This window comes from Podarcis erhardii (genome assembly GCF_964252035.2).
Source record: "Podarcis erhardii genome assembly, chromosome: 17".
In the NCBI taxonomy this organism is placed as follows: Eukaryota; Metazoa; Chordata; class Lepidosauria; order Squamata; family Lacertidae; genus Podarcis; species Podarcis erhardii.
Window position 1 is genome coordinate 593,274 of NC_138515.1, and position 26,901 is coordinate 620,174.

Genomic DNA, 26,901 nt, shown 5'->3' on the forward strand with positions numbered 1-26,901 from the left:
AACAATACATTTTGCTGCCCGAAGCAAAGATGATGTGTGTCCTCACAGAGTCCCCCAGCATTCTAAGATGGCTGGACTGGCAGCTGAATCTGGCGAAGGGACGGCACCAGTAGCTAGGCAGGGGCGAATTGCCCTGGGTGGTGCTGGGCTTGCAGGGTACCCAAGCCACCACATCGCTCCCAGGTGCCCTCTAGCTGGGTGGCGCCCGGTAGGGACGTAGTCACTTTGGCAGTGCACCCCATCCCACAGTGTGCCCTCCCCCATTGCGCTGTGTAGGTGCCCGCCCCAGGCACCGGTGGGGCTCACTCCAGCACTAGACAGCACCTCACACTGCATCAGGGGGCAGCAGACTAATTTAGTGTACAGGCTGTTTATCTTCATATCTTGGTATTTGGAGATCCTAAAGCAGGGGTCACCTCAAGGGCTTCACCTGATGTCCAAAAAGGCTTCTGAGCTCCCCTGATGCTCCGGCGGGAAGGTAAACGGCATTTCCATGCACTGCTCTGGTTCGCCAGAAGCAGCTTAGTCATGCTGGCCACGTGACCCAGAAAAACTCTGTGGACAAACACCAGCTCCCTTGGCCAATAAAGCGAGATGAGCGCTGCAACCCCAGAGTCGTCTGTGACTGGACCTAACAGTCAAGGGTCCCTTTACCCTTTACCTTTAGGACTAGAGAAGGCATGGCACCCATGGCACTTGCTCAAAAATTCCACTGTGTCCATGGGCCTCAAAAAGTTGGTGACCGCTTCCCTCGAGTGTGGCCAAACCTTAAGGGCGTTTGGAGCTTCCCTTTATAAATCAACGTTCTCCTCTCATATCTCATATCTCCTCTTTTCTTGGCAGGAGCAGTATGAGTTTGTATACCATGCGGTCACTGAAATGTTCCGGGCTGCCCTGAGTTTATCTGACTCAAACTATGAAAACGTCAAAGAAGTAAGAGACAAATCCAAAACTAAAAGCAACACTGGAGTTACTGGAACTTCCCACATAGGGCAGCTTTTCCTCATTCATCTGTGAAAGTTGGCAGAAGAGGTGGGGGGTGTTGTTGTAGTCCTCAGTGGAGATCAACCCATTGCAGTTTCTCCTTGGATTGCTGTTTTGATTGGGGAATCTGAAAACAGATACTTCTAGCCCATAGACCTCCAGTTTTTGAGGGGCATAAATTTCTTCATGAGTTTTAATCAAACTTGACCAAATATTTAGTTAATCCTTCGAAGCCTTTCTGAGTTATATTTGTGAGCTGAATTCATAAATGTCACAGCAGATTCCTGAAGATTGTACCTGCAGTTGTGGCTTTAGCTCTCATAATTTTGTTACTGCAAATATTTCATTTTCTTCAAGGAACTCAGGGCAGCATACTTGGTCTTCCACTGCCCAATCCTGGCCCCTGCTTTAAGAGCGACTATCCCAAGGTCACCCCAGGCGGGGGGGTGTGAGTGTGTTAAACCTTCGTGTCCCAGGTCCACACTGGCTTTGAATGCATGTTAAGAAGAGGAAAAGGACTAATCTTGGTTCCCAGGACAACTGCAATGCTATCCCTTTCCTTTTTTGCAGGGGTTGGAAAACTGCAGCCCTCCAGATGAACCTCAGCCAATATGGCCAGTGGGCAGGGATGATAGGAGTTGCAGGCTGCCTTCACACGGCATGTTTAAAGCTCATTTCTTCCCCATTTTAAGAATCCTGGCAATGGAGGGAAAGATACAGGCAGCTACTATAAAAGCAAACCCAGCTAGCTGTCTTTCTCTCTATCTGTCTCTGGCACACAAGTGCAAGTGCACACATTCCCCTGCAGGGAACCTGTGCTTTGAGGAGGTTCCTCTTTCATACTCACTTCCCCCCAAAATGGCCTCTTATCTTTCTGATCTACTAACTGGGGAGTTCCAGCTGTGTAAGTCTGATACCACAAGAATCTGGAGGCTCTGTGGCTTTAGGTTACTTTCTGTGGGCTTGGGAGGGGCAAAAGTGACAGCAAAGTGAGTGAGATATGATGGTGGCCCCATGGGCATAGGTAGGATTTTTGTTAGGGGGGCAGAACCAATGTGATGGGTCAGTTAGTTAAGTATTTCTATTGTTTTACTCACGCCCCCCCCAGGTTACACCCATGGGTGGCCCAGAGACTGGCATTTGAAGGCCCCTCAGGCTCACAACTGGGCAGGGAGACAAGAATTAGCCCATCAACTGCTTCAGACTTTTCGTAGCCAAGCTTCTCAGGGCTTGTCCACATTTGAGCTGGATCTTGCTTGGAGACGACATTTTCTCCTTTTGAATTTGGCTTCATTAGACCAGTGCACCCGCCAGTGCCACAGCTATTGGGGGGGGGGGTTGGGGTTTTTTTTTGCTCTGGGTGATGCCTCCCAAGAGGCACCATTGAGGCTCCCAGCCTGTGTGTGTATGCAAATGCACGTGGGGTGCCATTACTGGGTCTTTGACCCGAGTGAAAAAAAGCTTAGCTTCACCGCTACACACACAAACACACACACACTTCAACTGCAGTTGAAGATCAAAACTGCTTGCTCCCATTCACACCAGTAGGTGTTCCCTTTTTCCTTTCCCCATCTTCCAGTTTGTTGATTCACTTTTTAAAATTCTGAACAAATGGCATGTGTGGAGACATCAGCTGAGCAGCAAACACTTTAAACATAATTGTCTGCCCAATAATTGCACAATCCTTGTGGGAATGTACACCTCAATAAGGGGGGGGATTAGTAGAGAGAGGATTAGGTGGCGCACATTGGAGCCAGAGGGGAAGAGAAGTGAATGGGCAACTGTAGCAATGGGGAAGAGGAGGAAGGGGCCCCACTGAGAGGGCACTGTGGCTAAGGAAGCCTCTCCACCCCCACCCCCCAACAAGCCCTGGAACTGTCACTGAATGGGTGTATTCCTCAAACACAAAATCCCCAGCTAGAGGGGAATACTGGAAGACTCAGGGCCGCCCCAGGAAACTGAAGACTGACAAAGAAAGCCCTTCTTCACCCACTGCATAGAAGGAGTGGTGGCCACCGGCTTGGATGGCTTTAAAGGAGTAGACCAATTCATGGAGGAGAAGGCGATCCATGGCTACCAGCTGTGATGGCTCTGTTCTGCCTCTGCTGTCGAAGGCCAGATGCCCCAGGAGACCAGCTTCTGGGAATCCCAAGTGGGAAGAGTGTTGTTGCACTCCAGTCCTGCAGGCAGGCTTCCCATAAACATCTGTCTGGACAATGGGAGAACAGAGCGATGGACCTTTGGCCGGACCCAGCAGGACTCTTCTTCTATGTAAGAAGGGTGGCAGGAAAACTACCCTTCCCAGCAATCTTCCCCTCCCAGCCTTATAGGCAGGTCAGTTAAGATCTGTGCATGAAGGCTGCTCCAGGGCCTTCTTCCAGTGTAGCGCTTCTTCCCCCACACCAGCCACACCTGGATTCGGAAGAGACAGAAGTGTTTGTAAATGAAATAAACAAAAATTAGCTTGTTTTCTCCAAGCAACTGAAATCTGTGTTTGCTTTGGTGGGTTTGTCTTGCTACTATATAAAAACTAAGTCTTGTTTTTATACAATTAAACAAATTCTTAAGCACAAACACAAACTTTTATTTCACATCATCTGCATTAATAGGCACACTGGCTCTGTTCCTATTAATTTCTGAAGGTGTGAGCAGCTTGGCAAGGGAGCAGGGAAAGCTCCTTTCTGTGTGACTAGGCAGTCTTGACAAGGTTGTATAGCAGCCGTCCTAAGTTCTGGAACACATAGGAGGTATAAGTGATGTTGCAATAGCAGTGAAAAACAAAGAGCTAATTTTAAAAATAAATGAATGCTCACATGAATGCAGGAGTAGCTGGCCATGCAGGCGGGGGCTGATGGGAATTGTAGCCCCACAACCTCTGAAGGGTATCCCGTTGGCTACTGTAGATTGAATGTGTGTGTGCCACCCTCTCAGAAGCACACAGGCGTGGCTTCCTGCAAACTTCCTGCTGTAGGATGTTCAAACAGTTGTGTTGGCCTAAATCGTCCCTTACTTCCTTTCTGTTCTTCCGGATTTTGACACAGAACCGTCTTCCCCTCTATGACGACGCCCTCTCCCTCCGACACCTGGCTGTGGCCCCGCTCAAACGAAGCACCGTCCTCCACCGGTAAGGAAGGCTGAGAGAGGGAGCCTTGGAAATGGCAGCCCAGCCGTCTTGGTTTGGCAGGAAAGCAGAGCCATGTTTTGCAGTGACACCCGAGATGTGGGAGTTCTTCTCTGGGGAGGCCCAGCTGGTGCAGACTTTGGGCTGTCTTAGGAAAGGGGTCAGGACCCTCCACATTGTACAACATGGTTCTTTTCCCCCCAAACCAGGTGCTGGTTATACATTTTCATATTTTAAGATGGTAGATGTGATTATTGATTATTCGGTTGCCTGGTTTTATGCTTTGAATGTTTATGTGGAGCTGTAGCTCATTTTGAGTTTATTCAGTGGAGAATGGCAGACACTAGTATATGGGTATTATTATATATAATAAAAAATACGGACTGTATTACAGCAGCTGTGAGCACATCTCTCTGACCTTGGTACTCACTATTTTGACATCCTTCAAATCACAAAGCTCAGGCTTGGACATGTCAGAGGGGCATATGAAAACCATCACTTGGGTGAAGAAGTAAAGCCCTGCCTCCTTCTCATCTGTCAAGCCTTCCTCAAGACATACCTTTCCAACTGCAGCTTTCAGATTACCTCTCCTCCCCTTAATGCCTTATCTACTGCAGTCTGCCTTCCACCAATCAGTCTAGGGACTTGGATCGAGAAGCTTCCAGGCAGCCAGCTGAGAAGCACAAAACAGAGGCCTGGAAGCAGAGGCAGAGCATGGCTTGGGGCTGGAAGGCACGAACAAAGAACCCCAGCTCCACAGCTCTGTGATATAAGGAAGGAGCAGCAAATGCATGCAGTTCTTCACTAGGAAGGAGGAGAGAGAAACCCAAAAAACTCTGTGTGACCACAGCTCTTTTAATAATAATAATAATAATAATAATAATAATAATAATAATAATAATAAAATTTATACCCCGCCCATCTGGCTGGGCTTCCCCAGCCACTCTGGGCGGCTTCCAAAAGAATATTAAAATACTGTGATACATCAAACATTAAAAACTTCCCTAAACAGGGCTGCCTTCAGATGTCTTCAAAAAGTCTGGTAGTTGTTGTTCTCTTTAACATCTGGTGGGAGGGCGTTCCACAAGGAGGGCGCCACTACTGAGAAGGCCCTCTGCCTGGTTCCCTGTAACTTGGCTTCTCGCAGTGAGGGAACCACCAGAAGGCCCTCGGTGCTGGACCTCAGTGTCCGGGTAGAACGATGGGGGTGGAGACGCTCCTTCAGATATACTGGACCGAGGCCGTTTAGGGCTTTAAAGGTCAGCACCAACACTTTGAATTGTGCTCGGAAACGTACTGGGAGCCAATGTAGGTCTTTCAAGACTGGTGTTATATGGTCTCGGCGGCCGCTCCCAGTCACCAGTCTGGCTGCTGCGTTCTGGATTAGTTGTAGTTTCCGGGTCACCTTCAAAGGCAGCCCCACGTAGAGCGCATTGCAGTAGTCCAAGCGGGAGATAACCAGAGCATGCACCACTCTGGCGAGGCAGTCTACAGGCAGATAGGGTCTCAGCCTGCGTACCAGATGGAGCTGGTACACAGCTGCCCTGGACACAGAATAGACCTGTGCCTCCATGGACAGCTGTGAGTCCAAAATGACTCCCAGGCTGTGCACCTGGTCCTTCAGGGGCACAATTACCCCATTCAGGACCAGGGAATGCTCCACACCTACCCGCCTCCTGCCCCCCAAAAAAGTACTTCTGTCTTGTCAGGATTCAACCTCAATCTGTTAACCGCCATCCATCCTCCAACCGCCTCCAGACACTCACACAGGACCTTCACCGCCTTCACTGGTTCTGATTTTGAAAGAGAGGTAGAGCTAGGTATCATCCGCATACTGATGAACACCCAGCCCAAACCCCCTGATGATCTCTCCCAGCGGCTGCATGTAGATGTTGAAAAGCATGGGGGAGAGGACAGAACCTTGAGGCACCCCACAAGTGAGAGCCCAGGGGTCTGAACACTCATCCCCCCCCCACTTTCTGAACACGGCCCTGGAGGAAGGAGCGGAACCACCGTATGACAGTGCCCCCAGCTCCCAGCCCCTCAAGACGGTCCAGAAGGATGTTTTTTTTAAAAAAATAATATTTATTAAGAGTTTAGAAAGTACAAAAAGAAAAAATGAAAATTAAAACAAAAACAATTAAAAACACTTCCAATATTTTCAATCTTAACTTTCATTCACTTGTTTCATTGACTTCCTCATGCCTCCCTTTTTGTATTCCACTTCAATTAACTATTTCAGCAAGTCCTTTCCATCTTCATCTATTTTCTGTCCTATAATTAATCTTAACATGTTCTAACCTGATTTTTTCCCTTTAATACATTAACAATCTATCTGTACCTAGTTCCTTATAACATTTCTGCCAAAGCCATAGTTGGGGGTAGATCCAGGTTTCGAGCACACCTCCCAAGAGATGGAAGCAGAGGAGAACGCCGTTGACGAGACCATGGAGGACTTCCCGGACTTATCCGGCTGGCGGCACGCCACGGGGGAAGAACTGTACCCCGCACTCACCCCCACGACATTGGAGCACCCAGAACCCACTCCGGGAGAAGGGGAGGGGGGAAGGGGGGGCTTCGAGGGGGGGATGGATGTCAGGGGCTCAGGAGCAGAGGCACAGGGAAGATGGGAGATGGAGAGTGAGGGCGAGGAATCAGAGGGCAGTGTAGGAGGAGACAGTGGTCCGAGGGATTCCATAAGCCTCTCCAGCGAATCGGAAGATTCACAGAAGGGAGCGCCAGTGGCCAGGGGTAGGGGGGTCCCAAGGGGAACGCCCCAGGAGCAAGGGGGGAGCAGGGACTCCCAGAGTAGTAGTTGGAGATCAGGACCAGCTTCCCCACCAGAGCAGAGTGGGGGGGAAGGGTCCCAGGCATCGGGACCAGTACTTCCCCCACCAGGGAGAGAAGACGAGGCAGAGCTGACCACGCCTTCCTCGGAGAGTCGTACAACGGAGGGGAGGTCAGATCCGGCCAGTGTCACGGAAGAGGGAAGCAGTGATAGAAGCAGTGTAACGGTTAGGAGAAAGGTCACTGGGTTGGTGCGAGAAGCAAGTTCAAATGTACAGGAGCGCGGGACAGCAGAGAGTGAGGATTGGGAACCGGGTCCTAAAGCACGCCGGAGGCAAGGGGAGGAGCTAAGCGACTCAGCGTCGGAAGAGTCCAGGAAGGGCAATGCCCCAGAGGGCAGGAGGACCCAGAGGAGGAGAGAGCAGCGCAGAAGGTGGAGCAGGGCTAGGATCTTAAACTGGTGCGGAAGGGGAAGTGATTCAGATAGGACTTCGCCGATCTAGAGTCTAGACGTAGGGTTGCACGCTCTGGCTTTAAAATGGAAACTATACTTCAATAAAGACTTTTGTACATAATATCAGCCTGGCGTTGGTCCTCTGTGAGCTGGGACCTAGAGGCAGCCCTGACACCATATTACTTCATTCCACCATTTTTCTAAAGCTCATTAATTTTACAATATTTCTGTAAATAATCTTTAATTTTTTTCCAATCTTCTTCCACCGACTCTTCTCCCTGGTCTTGGATTCTGCCAGTCATTTCCGCCAGTTCCATATAGTCCATCAACTTCATCTGCCATTCTTCCCGGGTGGGTAAATCTTGTGTCTTCCAATACTTTGCGATGAGTATTCTTGCTGCTGCTGTTGCATACATAAAGAAAGTTCTGTCCTTCTTTGGCACCAATTGGCCGACCATGCCCAGGAGAAAGGCCTCTGGTTTCTTCAGGAAGGTATATTTAAATACCTTTTTCATTTCATTATAGATCATCTCCCAGAATGTCTTAATCCTTGGGCATGTCCACCAAAGGTGAAAGAATGTACCTTCAGTCTCATTACATTTCCAACATTTATTTTCGGGCAAATGGTAAATTTTTGCAAGCTTGACTGGTGTCATGTACCACCTGTAAATAATTTTCATTAAATTCTCTCTTAAGGCATTACATGCCGTAAATTTCATACCTGTGGTCCATAACTGTTCCCAGTCAGCCATCATAATGTTATGTCCAACATCTTGTGCCCATTTAATCATAGCAGATTTCACCGTTTCGTCCTGAGTATTCCATTTCAACAGCAAGTTATACATTCTTGACAAATTCTTAATTTTAGAATCTAACAATTCTGTTTCCAATTTTGATTTTTCCACCTGGAAGCCAACTTTTTTATCCAAATTATATGCCTCCATTATTTGGTAATAATGGAGCCAATCTTGCACTTTGTTTTTTAATTTTTCAAAGCTCTGCAGTTTTACTCTGTCTCCATCTTGTTCCAAAATTTCCCAATATTTCGGCCATTTGGCCTCCATATTGAGTTTTTTCTGTGCCTTCACTTCCATTGGTGACAACCATCTTGGGGTTTTATTTTCTAACAAGTCCTTATATCTTATCCAAACACTAAACGATGCTTTCCTAACAATATGATTTTTAAACGCCTTGTGTGCCTTTACCACAAATATGAATGCCAACCAAATACATTGTTAAAACCTTCTAAATCCAGCACATCAGTGTTTTCAAGAAGCAGCCATTCTTTCAGCCAGCAAAAAGCAGCTGATTCATAGTAAAGCTTAAGGTCTGGCAGGGCAAATCCACCTCTTTCTTTAGCATCAGTTAATATCTTAACTTTTATTCTAGGCTTCTTGCCCTGCCAGACAAATCTAGAAATGTCTCTCTGCCACTTCTTGAAACAATCCATCTTATCTATGATTTGCAATGTTTGAAATAAGAACAGCATCCTTGGCAATACATTCATTTTTATCTCAGCAATTCGACCTAACAATGATAGCTTCAAATTTGACCATGTTTCTAAATCCTTTTTCACTTCAATCCAACATTTTTCATAGTTATCCTTAAACAAATTTACATTCTTAGCAGTCATGTTAACTCCTAGATATCTCACTTTCTTGACCAATGTTAGTCCTGTCTCCTCCTGGAACTTCTCTCTCTCATTCACAGTTAATTTTTTCTCTAAAACCTTAGTTTTCATTTTGTTTAACTTAAAACCTGCTACCTGTCCAAATTCTTGAATCAGTTCCAGTACCCTTTTAGTACTAGATTCTGGCTCCTGTAAAGTCAATACTAGGTCATCAGCAAATGCTTTCAATTTATACTGTTTAGCTCCCACTTGTATACCTTTAATCAATTGGTCCTTTCTAATCATATTTAGCAAAATGTCCAGGACCGATATAAAAAGCAGTGGAGAGATTGGGCAACCTTGTCGTGTTCCTTTCTCAATCTTAAATTCTTCTGTGACTACATTGTTCACAATTAATTTTGCTTTTTGTTCTGAATAAATTGCACCTATACCATTTTCAAAACCTTGACCTATCCCCATCCCCTGTAAATTCTTCTTCATAAAATTCTAAGAAATATTATCGAAGGCTCAGAAGGATGTTATGGTCGATGGTATCAAACACCGCTGAGAGATCCAGCAGAACTAGGAAACAGCTTTCACCTTTGTCCCTAGCCCGCCGGAGATCATCAACCAGTGCAACCAAGGCAGTTTCAGTCCCGTGATGAGGCCTGAATCCCGACTGGAAGGGATCCAAATGGTCCGCTTCTTCCAGGCGTGCCTGGAGTTGTTCAGCAACCACTCGCTCAATCACCTTGCCCAAGAATGGAAGATTTGAGACTGGGCGATAGTTGGCCATCGTGGCCGCATCTAAAGATGGTTTTTTAAGAAGCGGTTTAATAACCGCCTCTTTCAGGACTTCCGGGTTAGCGCCATCGGTGAAATGGCGGAGTTCCTTCGACACGAGGAACGGGCTCCGTGAAAGCTGGGTCTTCCCACCGCGGTGAAGGTGGGGACCCGCTAGAAACCCCAGGCGGAGGAGCCTGGGGATGTGGGGTTCGGCAGAGCGCCAAGAGCGCCTCCCCTACTCGCCGGGAAACCCTTTGGGGCGCCGGAGTGAAGTGGGGGGAGTAGCGCGGTGCATCGAACCGACTGCTACTTTCACGGAGGGAAGCCGCACAGCCATCACCGGAGAGCACTGACTTTTTCCTGATTGACATTTGGACTCTAAACAAGTACCCGTGAGCAAAAACGGAGGATTTGATCAAGGAAAAAATTTTTAGAATTAGGCACGAAGCGGGAAGGTCTAAACAGGAAGTCGGCCTCCCGCTTTTTGTAAACAGATTGAAGCAAAGATCGTACAAACTAAATAGCCTTGAATTTAATTTTAAGACTGAAATTTCCTGCACCTATGACCATCAAAAACCCCTTGACAGCAGGAGGAAAGGGGGTAAAAGAATTTTGACTATCTAATCCTGCAGAGAGAAAGTAAAGGAATATAAATTTCCATTGTCTCTAACCTGGGGACGGGACGTCAGGACAGATTCTCTGAAGAAAACGGATTTGGACAGATAGAAGTAAAAGAAAAACAAATTGACTTTAATGTTGCCCTCTGCTTTTGCTTTCCGTAAGGAAACTAGAAAATTGAAAGTAAACTTTCCTTTGTTTGATACATTTTAAAGATGGAGGTTGAACAGAAGCTGTGTCCTCTAGAGGGAGTTTATTAGTTTCTTTGTTGCAGTTCACTAAGAGACACAACAGCTGTGAGAATCAGCGTGAGACCAGATACTTGACCTTGACTAGAAATGAGTGGGAAGGAATTTTTACTTTCTGCCCTTGGCAAAGTGGACGCTATGCTACAGCAGCTGCAGGAAGATATGAACTTAGTGGATGAAAAACTGGACGTTATGGCTGCTGTAGCTAGAAAGTATGAGCTGACAGGAGAAGAAGAGAGAGAAACTTTACAACAACCAATTCAGGAAACTGACTTAAGGCAAATCCAAGGGCAATGGAAGATGGAGGAGATTGTTATTATACCTCAAAAGTTACAATATGAGAGATCTAACATCAGTGAACTTAAAGGGTGTCTGCAAATTTTTGGAGTTAAGGAAATCCTTAGCTCTAGTGGGACTGTGAAACAAGAGGACAAGTACTTTTGGAGCAACAATTGTTTGGATTACAAAATTAGCAATGGGGAGTGGAGCTGGGGGGAACGAAGCAACCTGACAAATGAAAATGGAGACTATGACTGTATGGAACTCCCCAGAGATCCACTCCCCAAGGAGAAAGGGAAGAAATTGACCTGGTTAGTGGGGTAGAGGTGGAAGGATCATTAGGCGCGAGTGATCATGCTCTTCTGAAGTTTACTATACAGCGGAAAGGAGCAGCCAAGCATACTAGGACTCAATTTCTTGACTTTAAGAAAGCCAACTTCATAAAACTTAGGGAAGTGCTGGGTGAGATCCCATGGACAGTAATACTAAAAGGAAAGGGAGTTCATGTTGGCTGGGAGTTTGTTAAGAGGGAGATAGTAAAAGCACAACTTCAGGCAATACCAATGAGACGGAAACATGGAAGGTGCCCAAAGAAGCCAGGGTGGCTATCTAAAGAACTTTTAACTGAGTTAAGATTTAAAAAGGATGTGTACAAAAAATGGAAAAGGGGGGAAACCACGAAAGAGGAATTCAAACAAATAGCCAGCACGTGTAGACACAAAGTCAGAAAAGCTAAAGCACAGAATGAACTCAGGCTTGCTAGAGAGGTTAAAAGCAACAAAAAAGGCTTTTATGGGTATGTTCGTAGCAAAAGGAAGAAGAAAGAAACAGTGGGGTCACTCAGAGGAGAAGATGGTGAAATGCAAACAGGGGACACAGAAAGGGCTGAACTCCTCAATGCCTTCTTTGCCTCAGTCTTCTCCGATAAAGAAAACAATGCCCGACCTGAAGAATTTGGAGCAAATGATTCAGCAGAGGAAACACAGCCCAGAATAACTAAGGAGATAGTACAAGAATACTTGGCTAGTTTAGATGTATTCAAGTCTCCAGGGCCAGATGAACTGCATCCAAGAGTATTAAAAGAACTGGCAAATGTGATCTCAGAACCACTGGCAGTCATCTTTGAGAATTCCTGGAGAACAGGCGAAGTCCCGGCAGACTGGAGGAGGGCAAATGTTGTCCCTATTTTCAAAAAGGGGAAAAGAGAGGACCCAAATAATTACCGCCCAGACAGTCTGACATCAATACCAGGGAAGATTCTGGAGCAGATCATTAAGCAAACAGTCTGTGAGCACCTAGAAAGGAATACTGTGATCACCAATAGTCAGCATGGATTTCTGAAAAATAAGTCATGTCAGACAAACCTGATCTTGTTTTTTGACAGAATTACAAGCCTGGTAGATGAAGGGAACGCAGTGGATGTAGCCTACCTTGATTTCAGCAAGGCATTTGACAAGGTGCCCCATGATATTCTTGTAAAGAAGCTGGTAAAATGCGGTCTTGACTATGCTACCACTCAGTGGATTTGTAACTGGCTGACTGACCGAACCCAAAGGGTGCTCATCAATGGTTCCTCTTCATCCTGGAGAAGAGTGACTAGTGGGGTGCCACAGGGTTCTGTCTTGGGCCCGGTCTTATTCAACATCTTTATCAACGACTTGGATGATGGACTCAAGGGCATCCTGATCAAATTTGCAGATGACACCAAACTGGGAGGGGTGGCTAACACCCCAGAGGACAGGATCACACTTCAAAACGACCTTGACGGATTAGAGAACTGGGCCAAAACAAACAAGATGAATTTTAATAGGGAGAAATGTAAAGTATTGCACTTGGGCAAAAAAAATGAGAGGCACAAATACAAGATGGGTGACACCTGGCTTGAGAGCAGTACATGTGAAAAGGATCTAGGAGTCTTGGTTGACCACAAACTTGACATGAGCCAACAGTGTGACGCGGCAGCTAAAAAAGCCAATGCAATTCTGGGCTGCATCAATAGGAGTATAGCATCTAGATCAAGGGAAGTAATAGTGCCACTGTATTCTGCTCTGGTGAGACCTCACCTGAAGCACTGTGTCCAGTTCTGGGCACCACAGTTCAAGAAGGACACTGACAAACTGGAACGTGTCCAGAGGAGGGCAACCAAAATGGTCAAAGGTCTGGAAATGATGCCTTATGAGGAACGACTAAGGGAGCTGGGCATGTTTAGCCTGGAGAAGAGCGAGGTTAAGGGGTGATATGATAGCCATGTTCAAATATATAAAAGGATGTCATATAGAGGAGGGAGAAAGGTTGTTTTCTGCTGCTCCAGAGAAGCGGACACGGAGCAATGGTTCCAAACTACAAGAAAGAAGATTCCACCTAAACATTAGGAAGAACTTCCTGACAGTAAGAGCTGTTCGACAGTGGAATTTGCTGCCAAGGAGTGTGGTGGAGTCTCCTTCTTTGGAGGTCTTTAAGCAGAGGCTTGACAACCATATGTCAGGAGTGCTCTGATGGTGTTTCCTGTTTGGCAGGGGGTTGGACTCGATGGCCCTTGTGGTCTCTTCCAACTCTATGATTCTATGATTCTATGATTCTATGAAATTACGAAAGACTTCAACAAGGGACAAGGAAGTGTCGTATTATAACCAGGATCAAGAAAGTCAGCAGAGGGGGCATGGAAGTGACTTGAGAGCCTCAGACATCAGAACACCGGACTGAAGGTCAAGATTTAAAGGGAAGAAAGGACTGACACAACCCGAAACCAGGAAGAAAGGGACGATGGATAAAACTAGAAGAGAACTTTCTTTTATGTATCTTGTTATTTCTGAGTAATATTAACGAAATAATAGATTGCGCCGGAAAGGAAATAATTGGCTTTAGCAGAAAGACTTGATTAAGTATAAATATAATTTTGAATTCTAAATTTTAAAGTTTATGGTTTGGAAGGTAAAGATAAAGTTAAAGATAATACTCTTAAATCTTAAATTGAGATAGATTGTTAAGATGAATTATTATTGACAAATATGGGAAGAATTTGCTGAAATAATGATTAAACTGGAATACAAAAAGGGAGGTATGAGGAGGTCTAAGACACAAGATAATGAAATGAAGTAATTTTGAATTTATATACTTTTTCTCTTTTTTCTTTTTGCCTTTTTTCTTTTTCTTTTTCTTTTCTGTTGATGTTTCTAAATGTTTTTGTATTTTTGAAAATTTGAATAAATATCATTTAAAAAATAAATAAATAAATAACTGCCTCTTTCAGTGGGTCTGGAAAGGCTCCCTCATGGAGGGAAGCATTCACCACCCCACGAAGCCCATCGCCCAGCCCTTCCTGACTAGCTTTATAAGCCGGGATGGGCAAGGATCAAGGAGACAGGTGGTTGGTTTCACTCGTCCAAGCAGCCTGTCCACATCCTTGGAGGTAACAGATTGGAATTGACTTTTGCAATTTGACTAGAGAGGACTCTAGCACTCTCCCGCCCCGGCCCTGCTCCCACGGTGGCGTCTACCTCTTTCCGAACCTGAGCAACTTTATCTGCAAAAAACTTTGCAAAATCATTGCAGGAGATCATGTGGCCCGTACTGGGCCCCGATGTAACAGGTGGTTCCGCTAAATTGCGAACCACCTGAAAAAGTCTCCTGCTGCTGTTTTCTGCAGATGCAATAGAGGAGGCGGTGAAGAAGGTCAAAATGGAGAGAAGGGCAGGGGGTTCCTCTGGAAAAATCCTAGGCTGGGCTACAGCTGAGAAGTAAAATTACGACTTCTGGGTTAGCGCCAGCGACTAATGGCGGATTCCCTCTGAGCTCCGGAGGGACCGGCTCCGCGGGATCGGGTCTTACCGCTGCGGCAAAGCGGGGACCCTCAAAAAATCACAGGCGGATGAAGCCTGTGAGCGTGGGGACTCGGCGGGCACCATTTGCGCCCCCCCAAGCTGTGAAGGAGCCTTTTTAAAGGCTCCGGAATGGGACGGGGTGAGCGGCGTGGTGCTGAGAGTCGATTGCTTCTTCCGCGGAGTGAAGCCGCACAGCCGTTGTCGGAGAGCGCTGACTTCTTCTTGTGAACAATTGGACTTTAAAGCAACAACCCATGAGTAGTACGGAAATTGGAATTTTAAAGAAAATTTCTTAAATTCTGCACGATCGGGGAAGGTCTAAACAGGAAATCCTCCTTCCCTCTCTGTAAGCAACTTAAAGCAAAGGACCTGTTAACTAAGGTCGAGGAGAATTTCTCTTCTTTTTTCTTGTAAAAGACTTTAATTTCACAGTTTGGCACTATAAGAAATCTTATTGGAAGCAGGGGAGCCTGCAGAAAAAGAACTAAATCTGGGAGCTGAAGTGCCACCCCCCCGGACCCGGGAGTGTTCCGCGAGAGCCTGGTGATGAGGTATAGAAGATCTTGACAGCTGTCAAGCTAGCTGTCAAGACACAAAAAGAGGATTTTGTTTCTGTTACTTCTGCTGGTTACATTTGTTACAATTTGCTCCTGGGGAAAAAAAAGAAGAAGGGCTGATACAAACTAATCAGACTTTTGGATTTGTGCTGAATGGCCATTAAGGAACTAAAATTCCCCTAGAGGGGGTTTTGGGACATTACAAAGAATGGCTGGAGGAGGAAAAATACAGGCTGAACTGAACAGAGCATTTGTTCTCTTGGGAAAGTTGCAAGGTCAAATTGATGTTTTGGCTACAAGTGTTACAACTTTGGATGTAATAGTGAATACCTTTACTGAATTTGATAAGGATCCGACACAGGAAGCCTACTTAACTGGACAAACAGAGAAATTTGAGAGCTCTGAGAATTTGGAGAAGGAGATATATGTTGTCCCTGAAGAAAAGGAAGGGGGAGCCGTAACCTTGCAAATGTTAAATTAAAGGAGAGCTGTAATTTGAGGCCTGACATGATGGCAATAAAGGAAAATAAAAACTTGATGTGGAAAGTCCGGCCTGAATTGGAGAGTGAAAAATGGAGAGATCTTATGTGGAGATCTGAAGACCTAAGGATTACAAATTTGATCAAGGTGGAAGTTGGAGCTTTGGGGACATTTGGATTTGAAAGGAGTATGAAACAAGATTTGGAATACCCCATAGGCTTTACTTTTAAGTATGAAGGTCTGGCTGGAAGAAATGTGGATCCTGTTGGGCCGGAGCTTCCCCGAGATTTGGTTTTCAATATTAAGGACTATCAAAAAGACCGGCAGAGAGGAAGTGAGAGAGAATTAAGAGCCTCGGATGTAAGATCTCCAGGCTGATTGTATATTGAGACTGATGGACATATGTTGGGGACTGAAACCGGGAAGGGGGTACGGGTGGAATAGAAATTGGGAACTCAAAGGGTACATAATTATAATTTGTTTTTTTCTTTTTGTCTAGTTATCTGTATGAAAATTGGGAAATTCGTGGAAGGGAATTTTGGTCGACCTTAGGGAAATGTCTTAAGAATAAGTATTGATGTATAAGTTTGGATGAGAGTTAAGATTGGATAAAGTAAAAGTGGTTTTTAAAATGAACTAAATTAAATGAAAATAAGGTTGGAAGGATATATAGGAAAAATGATTAGATATAGAAGATTAAGCAAAAATGAACTGAGGAAATGGACGAAAGAAAGTAAAATAATAACATATTAAAATAAATTATTAAGTTAAAAAATAAGGTTGAAAGGACTTGCTGAAATAAAAATTTGAACTTGAATACAGAAATGGGAGGTGTGGGGAGGTCAAGAAAATAAGTAAAGGGAAGTTGTTATGCAAAGGATTTAAATTGTTTTTTTTTAATGACTGCATTTTTTTCTTTGTATTTTTCTGTTTTTTTTCTTTCTTTTTTATTTTTCTTTCCTGCTTTTTGTGTTGTATTGTGTATTTTTTGTCTCTCCCCCCCATGTTTTCTCTGCAATCTTTAAAAAATCTGAATATTATTTTTTTTTAAAAGAGAAGTAAAATTACCGCAAACTCTTCCTCATGCATAAGATTTCTTAAAGCAATTATTGTTCCTAAATTGTTTTATACTCCTCTGCAGAGGAAATAACTAAAAGAAATCACTTGAGAAAATGTACATGTACATTTTGTGCATTACAAATATGCATCCTTTAAAAATATATAACAGTAACTTCAGTAGCCTGACTCATAAACTCTTATCCTGAGAGAGGTCCCTTTGCCTTTTGTGGAGATTTCACATAACCTCTGTGTTCCCTGATCCAGGAGCATCTCGGTGCCGGTTGACCCTCAGCCCACATCAGCGCCAGAACCACCCAAGCTCATCAGGGACATGGGTGATACCTATGCGGTTGTGAACAAGCTCCGGCGAAGTGGACTGGACGCTTCTCCTCCTCCTGCTGCTCCAGGCAACGAGGCCCCGCTTAGTGGAGAGGGACCCCTTTATGCCGCAGTGAAGCCTCGGATGAGCAATGTGCCCGACACCTTGGCAATTGACCCCAGTGCCTTTGTAGGAGTGCAAGCCAGTCACTCGCTGCCTGGAAGCCCCATCCACCGGCCAGCTTCTGCGGCAACCTGCGAATACGCCCAAATTAACCCAGGTGATGTGAAGTAATAGTTTGTGTGCACTTAAGAATTTGTTTAACTGTATAACAATAAGACTTAATGTTTATGCAGTAGTTTTAAGTGCTCCAGTTCTTTTATAATAATAATAATTTTATTATTTATATCCTGCCCATCTGACTGGGTTTTCCCAGCCACTCCGGGCAGCTCCCAGCAGAATAGTAAAAACACAATAGAACATCAAAGATTTAAAACTTCCCTAAACATTATCTCAGTAACCCTAACATCAGGCCTGCAAGATATGGCAGGTCAGCATTATCATCTCATGTTGCAGACATGGGGGAAGGGATGCCAGAGCACACCTACTTGACAAAAAGGGTCGCCTGGAACTGGTGGTGACACTTGCTGTTGAGCCAACGTGCACAGGCTGTTATCTAGCTAATGACAGAAGAGACATTTGAACTAAGGATGTCCCTGGATCATAGCACATTTTCTTTTTTTTTTTCTTCAATACTTTTTATTCAAACTTTACAAATAAACATATCCATATAGGCATACAATACACAATCAACATATCGATAAACATATCAATATAAATATACGTAGATTATAAATCATTTACATAATGTGATTGTTCCCTGATTGTTTAAAAAGAAAAAGAAAAAAATATTAACAAATAATCAAAAAAGAAACAAAACTTCATATTTGGACTCTAATTGAGCCCTAGACTCCCCTCCACCCTTTTGGTAAGTATCGAATAAGTACTACATTCTCGTATTTTATTTTTAATCTTAAATATTTATTTATTTTAAAATATATTTATTTATTTAATTTTACAAAAAAAGAAAGAATTTCAAAACCACAAAGCCAATCACAAACATACATCAGAATACAAAAAACAAATTAAAAATAAAAACTCCAATTTTTAAATTCATGTTTACATAGCAATCTTTCTTGACTTCCTCCCGCCTCCCTTTTCTGTGTTCCTCTTTGTCCAATCAGATACAGCAAATCCTTACCCTCTTTCAAAACTCATTTCTAATTATTAAAATCACATCTATTATGTCTCCGATCTTTCCTCCTTATGTTTGAACACCTTTAACATATTGTTTACTTTTGACATAATATAACTTTAATCTTTCACCCTTTTTCTATTACATTTTTGCATACTTTTTAACACTGTATCCCTAATGCCATATTATTTTTATATCCAACATCATTTTAACATTCGTAAACTTTGCAGTGTTTCTGCAGATAGTTCTTAAACTTCTTCCAGTCCTCTTCCACCGCTTCTTCTCCCAGGTCTCGAATTCTGCCAGTCATTTCTGCCAATTCCATGTAGTCTATTACTTGGATCTGCCATTCTTCCAAGGTGGGCAAATCTTGTGTCTTCCAGTACTTTGTGATGAGTATTCTTGCTGCTGTTGTCGCATACATAAAAAACGTTCTATCTTTCTTTAACACCAATTGGCCGACTTTGCCCAAGAGAAAAGCCTCTGGTTTCTTAGGGAAGGTATATTTAAATTAGGGAAGGTATATTTTTCAGTTCATTATATATCATCTCCCAGAAAGCCTTAATCTTCGGGCACGTCCACCAAAGGTGAAAGAATGTGCCTTCAGTTTCTTTACATTTTCAACATTTGTTATCAGGCAAATGGTAAATTTTAGCAAGCTTGACTGGGGTCATATACCACCTATAGATCATTTTCATAATATTCTCTCTTAAGGCATTACATGCCGTAAATTTCATACCGGTGGTCCACAACTTTTCCCAGTCAGCAAACATAATGTTATGACCTATGTCCTGTGCCCATTTAATCATAGCTGATTTAACTGGTTCATCCTGAGTATTCCATTTCAACAGCAAGTTATACATTCTTGAAAGAATCTTAGTTTTAGGTTCTAACAGTTCTGTTTCCAATTTCGATTTCTCCACCTGGAAGCCCAGTTTTTTATCCAAATTATAGGCCTCTCTTATTTGATAATAATGAAGCCAATCCCCCACTTTTAGTTTCTCAAAACTCTGCAATTTCAATGTATCTCCTTCTTGTTCTAGTATCTCCCAATATTTCGGCCACTTGGCCTCCATATTGAGTCTTTTCAAAGCCTTAGCTTCCAAAGGTGACAACCACCTTGGGGTCTTGCTTTCCAGTAAGTAATCTTAAATATTTAATCATTCTCTGTTAGATTTATTCCAACACCACCAGTGCCCTCTACAATTTATTTTCAATATACTTCCAATATTTACTCCAACTTTTATGAAATTTTTGTTCATCTTGATCTCGTATTCTACCTGTTAGTCTAGCAAGCTCAGCATATTCCACCATTTTAACCTGCCAGTCGCTTATACTAGGTATAGTTTCCGTTTTCCAGTTTTGTGCCAGCATAATTCTAGCGGCTGTAGTGGCATAAAGGAATATTGTTTTGTCTTCTTTTTTAATTTCTTTACCTAACATTCCTAGCAGAAAGGCTTCAGGTTTTTTGGGAAACGTGTATTTAAAGATTTTTTAAAGTTCGTTGTAAATTACCGTATTTTTCCTTCTATAACACGCAGATTTTTTCTTCTAAAAAGGAAGGGGAAATGTCTGTGCGTGTTATTGAGCGAATGTGTGGTCCCTGGAGCCAAATGGTGTGAGCGGAGCCAAAAAAAAGCAGGCAAAAATCAAATTGCACATCTCGGAGAAGGGAACCCTGAAAGGAGGAAGCGGCTGCTTTCCTGCATTCTGCCTCAGGGTCTTACTGCCCACCCACCTCTGTTTCCTTGCTGTGTTTGCTCAAACGGAACAAAGAGCAGGGAAAGCCCCTCCCCTCCAGGCAAGCAGAGGGGAAAACATGCAGGAGGGAGAGAGAGAGAGAGAGCGCGCGCGCGCGAGCTGGCTGGCTTGGGTGGGTAGGTGAGGGAAAACTTTTGCCTTCCTTTCCTCCCTCCCAGTTATACCCCTCTCCTGCATTCTTAGCCAGCTGCTTCTCTGCACACCCCTCTCGTGCTCCTTGTCCGTTCTGTGTTTTTCCTTCCCTCCCCACTTAAAATGTGGTTAAAAAGCATGGATCCACATGGATCCTCAGGATCTTTGCATTGGGTCACCCCAAATTCACCATAAGATCACATAGCATGTCCATGGCTACAGCCTGCCCCCCCAAAATCACGCACCCACTGTTGCCTGGGGCTGCAATGGTGCAAAAACATGGTTACAAAACATGGATCCACATGGATCCTCAGGATCTTTGCATTAGGTCACCCCAAATTCACCATCAGATCACATAGCATGTCCATGGCTACAGCCTGCCCCCCCAAAATCACACACCCACTGTTGCCTGGGGCTGCAATGGTGCAAAAACGTGGTTACAAACCATGGATGCACAGGGATTCTCAGGATTTTTGCATTGGGTCATCCCAAATTCACCATCAGATCACATGTCTGTGGCCACAGCATGAAGCACAAAAATGATACATCCACTGTTTCATTCAGAATGTTTTTTCCCTTGTTTTCCTCCTCTAAAAACGATGTGCGTGTTATGGTCAGGTGCGTGTTATAGAGCGAAAAATACGGCAATTCCCAAAATCCTTTCACTTTACTACATAGCCACCACATGTGGTAGAAATCGCCTTCTGTTTCACCACATTTCCAACATCTTCTGTTCTTTATCCTGTACATTTTGGCCAGTTTCACCGGCGTATGATACCACCTGTATATCATGTTCTACATATTTTCCCTCAATGCTATACACGCCGTAAACTTTGTATTATTGTTCCATAATTCCAACCACCTTTCAAAATCAATGTTATAGCCAACATCCATTGCCCACTTTGTCATTGCCTCCTTCACCTCCTCATCTTTTGTGTACCACTCCAGTAATATATCGTATATCCTAGACAGTGTTTTACTCTTTCCCTCTACCACCTCCACATTAAACCTAGATTTTTTATCTTCGAATCCTAATTTCTTTTTATCTTCATTTAACAAACCATTCACCTGGTGATATTGCAACCAGCTAGAAAATAGGTTTTTTGTCTCCTCGTATGGCCTAAGTTTGAAGCCTTGTTCTGATTTAATTATAAGTTCTTCATAAGTGGCATTCTTCTGTTCCATATTGGTTTTTTTAATAGTCAACACCTCTATTGGTGAAATCCACCAGGGGGTCTTCCTTTCCAAAAGATTTTTATTTCTCTCCCATACCTGGAATATTGGTCCTCTAAAAATATGATTTAGGAAGCTCCTATGTGCCTTCACCTTTTCGTACCACAGGTACGAGTGCCACCCGAACCTGTTGTCGAAGCCCTCCAAATCTAATATGTCTCTCTTTTCCAATCTTATCCAATCCTTTAGCCACAATAAACATGCCGCTTCATAATATAAACTTGGGTCCGGCAGTGAAAAACCCCCTCTTTCCTTTCTATCTACCAATATTTTCATTTTAATTCGCGGTCTTTTTCCCTGCCAGATGTATTTCGCCAGGGCTCTCTGCCACTCTTTACATTGCCTTAAGCCTTTGAGTACAGGAATGGTTTGAAATAAAAACAACATTCTAGGTAGGACATTCATTTTTACAACTGCTATCCTCCCTAAGAAGGATAGTTTCATTCTATCCCAAATTTCCAAATCTTTCTTAATATTCCTCCAGGTGACCTCATAATTATCTTTGAACAAGTTAATGTTTTTAGCCGTAATCCACACCCCAAGGTACGTTACCTTCTTAACCGTCATAATTCCCACCCTTTGCTCTATATCTGTCATTTCTTCCTTGGTTAAATTTTTAACCAGCATCTTAGTTTTATTCTTATTGACCTTGAGTCCTGATACGGCACCGAATTCTTCAAATTTTTGTAAGGCTTCTTTTACACTGTGTTTTGGGTCTTCTAGAGTTAGTACAATATCGTCAGCAAAAGCTTTTTGTATTCATTAAGTCCTACTTTAATTCCTTTAACTTCTGTTGATTCCCTCAGTCTCTTGTTGAGTATTTCCAATACTGTTATAAATAGCGAAGGGGACAAAGGGCAGCCTTGTCTAGTTCCTTTATATATATTGAAAAATTCTGATGTTGTATTATTAATTACCAGTTTTGCCCTTTGTTCATGATAAATAGCTTCTATACCTTTTCTAAATTTTTCTCCCATCCCCATCATTGTCAAACTTTTCTTCAGGAAGTCCCATGAAACATTATCAAGTGCCTTTTCGGCATCTATAAATACCAGGGCCGCTTGTAGATCTATTCTAGTATCCGGATATTCAATGATATCTATTACATTTCTTACGTTGTCCCTCAGTTGTCTCCCTGGAAGGAAGCCTGTTTGATCTTTATGAATTCTGTTGTTCAATACCTTTTTTAATCTTTCTGCCATTACGTCTGCGAACAGCTTATAATCGTTATTTAATAACGAAATCGGTCTATAATTCTTCACCTCTAGAGCATCAACGTCTTTTTTAGGGATTAATGTAATATATGCTTCCTTCCAGGTATTCGGGATTCTCCCCTCTTTTAGAATATTATTCATCAATTCACATAAAATTGGAGATATTTGTTCACTTAATGTTTTATAATATTTGGCCGGTAAGCCATCCGGCCCCGGGCGCTTTTCCAATTTTCATCTTTTTTATAGCCTTTTTTATCTCTTCTTGTGTAATCATCTGATCTAGTAACTCTTTTTCTTCCTTTGGAATTTGTTGCAGATGGTGTTCTTGCAAAAAACTATCTATTTCATAGTCCGTTTCCTTTCCTCTTTTGTATAGGTCCTTATAATATTTCTGGAATATCTTTTTAATTTCCTTTGGTTCTTCTACAATTTTCTCTCCATCCTTTATCTTGCAGATCATGTTTTGTTTCCTCCTTTCTCTTATTTGCCACGCCAAATATTTCCCTATCTTATTAGCTGATTCAAAGTTTTTCTGTTTCATCATTTTTATTTTCCATTCAATCTCTTGGTTAATTATCATAGAGAATTTGGCTTGTAGTATCTTTATGTTATGTTTTGCGCTCTCATCACCAGGATTAGTAGTTAATTTTCTTTCATTTTCCATTATCTGTGTTAACGTCTGCTCTTTATTTTTCTCTTTTTCTTTTCTTAAGTAACTATTTTTCTGGATCAGAAAGCCCCTCATAACTGCCTTTCCTGCGTCCCACACTGTCTCTATAGCTGTTTCCCCATTCCAATTCCATTTAAGATAATCCTCAATTATTTCCTTGGCCTTAGTTACTACCCTCTGATCATTAAATAAAAATTCATTCATTCTCCATCTACCTGTTCTAATGTCTTTACCTTTTATCTCAATATAAACCGAATTATGGTCAGATATAGTTTGGGCGATAATTTCCAACTTGGTTACATTCTGTGTCAATTCTTTTGATAACCAAATACTATCTATTCTCCCCCAACTCTGCTTTGAATTTGAGAAAAAGGTGTACTGTTTTGTAGTGGGGTTTTTCAATCTCCAGGCATCTATCAAACCCATATTATTAATCAGATCAAAAAAAGATCTGGGTAGTTTACCTTCCTTCGACTCTTGTTTTTTTGTTGACTTATCCAAGTTTGGTGATACCACCCCATTGAAGTCTCCCATCAGTATTATTTTTTGGTCCATCCACTCCATTAGCTTATTACCTAATTCAAGGAAAAAATCTGATTTTTTATCATTAGGTGCATATATTCCTACAACAATTATTTTTTCTCCTTGAAACACCATCTGTACTACTATCAACCTCCCTTGATCATCTTTATACAATAGTTGTGGGTCAAATTTTTCCTTTATATATAGAACCACACCTCTTTTCTTAACCTTGTCCGAAGTCACAAAGTCGAGTCCTAGTTTCTTGTTGCTCAAAATTCTCTTATACTTATTAATTACGTGAGTCTCTTGTAGACAGATTAGGTCGAGGTTCTTTTTCAATAATATATGTGCAATCTGATTCCTTTTATTTTTGTTGTTCATGCCATTCACATTCCAAGTCAGTACTTTTAATGCCATTATTATATACTACTACTAAGTTATCAAATCTAAATAAAATTACTGTTCTTTGTCTTCTTTCTCTACTTCTTCCCTTTCTGTTACTAGTTTTATCTCTCTTTCTTCTTCTTCACTCCGTTCGTCCTCACCCCCCTCCCCCTGCCATTTTTCCAAGATCCTTCTCGTATCTCCTTGCAAATTTTTTAAGTTCAGAGGGAGTGGACAGTTTAAATCTCTTTTCCTTAAAATAAAATGAAATACCTTCTGGGAACTCCCATCTATATAAGATCCCATTTTTCTTCAATTGATTGGTTAATTTTTTATATACATCTCTCCTTCGAAGAAATCTCGAAGGAATCTCTTTAAATATAATAATTGAGTTCCCTTCAATATATAACCTTTTGCTATAATTCTGTTTCAATATTTCATTTCTTATCTCCAACGAATTGAACATGACCAGGACATCTCCTGGTAGTTTTCTCCCCTTAGCTTTAGCCGATTTTGTTTTTATCCGGAAAATATTTGCTAAAGAGTGATTTATCTCTTCTTCTTCCCTGTCTAACCAGGTTGCTAACTCTTTAACCATTTTAGATCTTATATTCTCATTTGAATTTTCCGGTATCCCTCTGAATTTCAAATTTAGTTGGTTTTGTCTCATCTGTGTCAATGCCATGTTGTCCAACAACTCTTCCTGTGTCTTTCCTATCTCTTTAACTTCTATTTTGATCCTATCCACCTCCCTCTTACTGTCTTTCGTATCTTTTTGTACCCTTTTCATTGAATCCTCAAGTACCTTAGCTCTTACCGATAAATCCTTAACTTTTCCTGTCAATTCACCCACCACCCCCTCCAATTTCTTATCCAAAGTATCCTGAACTTCCAGTAGCTTTCTCTCAATATATTGTTCATTGTTTTTAAATTCTTTCCTTATTTCGGCCATCAAACTGTCATAATCCTTAATTTCTTTCCCCTCCCTCCCTTGTTCTTGTCTCGATGGCCGCCTTTCCGCTGGTGTTCCCGCTCCCCTTTTCATTTTATCTTCTGATATTCCTCCTCCTTTCAAGATCACTATAGAGGCTTACTGACTTTGATTCCTTCTATTATATATGACCTTCTATATATTTTCTCAGCAGGGTATCTCCGTCCATACAATCTATCTACTAATCTCTGTTAAACTGTAACCCCACCAGTTCATTTAGAGAAACCACTAAAGAGAGGTAGAATACCAAAGAGGGGTATGTGGGTAAAGAAGCGAACGTCTCACAAATATTACTGGAAAAGTCCAGGAACCTACCAGTGGCAGAATCCAAAAACCTACCTATAACAAATTAAAGAATTATAGGAAAGAGCATTACTAGAGCAATACAAAAGAAAAAGGGTTAAATATCAAAATTTTGAGGATATGCAAATGAAAGACACATGACTATTTCCCTAGCACATTTTCTTAAAATACTGTGCTAAACTAGCTCTGTGAATATCATATGACTTCAATGCAAGTAAACAAGATGCTAGTCATCATGACAAATTTGGATTTGGGGGTATTTCATGGGGTTTTTCTTTGGGTGTACAGAACCCAAGCAAATTCAAATGGGAATTCACAAAGGCTGCAAACACAGATTAGATGTAACTAATAAAATCCATAGTAGAACATTAAAGGCTGCAAATATCGTTCTTCAGTCATTTTTCCTGGATTGTTTTATTTAATATTTTAATGTGTTGTAATCTGCTTTTCCCCCCCCTTAAGAATATAAAGTGGTATAGAAATAGAAATACAATAATATACCGTATTTTTTGCACCATAACACTCACTTTTTTCCTCCTAGAAAGTAAGGGAAAATGTCTGTGCATGTTATGGAGGGAATGCCTACGGATGGCATGCCTACGGATTTTCCTCCTCTAAAAACTACGTGCGTGTTATGGTCGGGTGCGTGTTATAGAGCGAAAAATACGGTAATCTTTATTGCGGTCCAACAACCCATAACATGGATTCAGAATAAAATACAGATTCATACAAACAACCCCCCAGGGAAGGGAGACCCAAGCGCTATTTGTTTAGTCATGGATATGTTGATCTGGCTTTGGTGAAAATACGCCGATATGTTGGTACAGACAAATTTCTAAGATATGCAGGTGTCTGAAACTTGAACCCATAGTGAATTCCTACTGCTAATGGGCCACAGATAACATGAGATTGAGATCGGAGATCACTATGTGATATGTTCTAGAGGCTTTGCCTCAGAGATTCAAGGGTGGTATCATAGCCCAGATGGTACAGGAGAGAAGGTGGCATACCAAGCCAAGTGGCTTTTCTAACCATCATTTTCATTAATGAGCTGGCAAACTCCTCGTTTTTTAGGTATGGAAGGTATGGAACCCCTTCCCTAGGCCAAAGACTGAGATCTTGAGCCAGTATCTCAGGGCAGCCCACCATGCTTTACTTGATAGAAGACATTCACCTGTTTCTAAAAATAGTATTGCCTTTGGAACACAATTTGGAACTTGTAGGAGGGATCGGAGAAACTTTGCCTGGAAGTCATCAAACCTGGAGAATGAGCCATTGAACCAGATGTTTGAGGCCTAGAGGAGTTGAGAGACA

At 42.5% G+C, this 26,901-nt stretch overlaps 1 protein-coding gene across 5 annotated transcripts in view; it reads left to right on the top strand.

Annotated features, from left to right (window-relative positions):
- Positions 1 to 26,901, top strand: part of PTPN18 (protein tyrosine phosphatase non-receptor type 18) — a 122,577-nt gene that overhangs the window by 75,491 nt on the left and 20,185 nt on the right. For all 5 annotated transcript variants that reach the window (XM_081844627.1, XM_081844626.1, XM_081844628.1 and 2 more), the window contains 3 exons: positions 844 to 933; positions 4,026 to 4,108; positions 17,068 to 17,402. In XM_081844627.1, the coding sequence (XP_081700753.1) occupies positions 844 to 933; positions 4,026 to 4,108; positions 17,068 to 17,402 (508 nt within the window). The remainder of the gene's footprint in view (positions 1 to 843; positions 934 to 4,025; positions 4,109 to 17,067; positions 17,403 to 26,901) is intronic.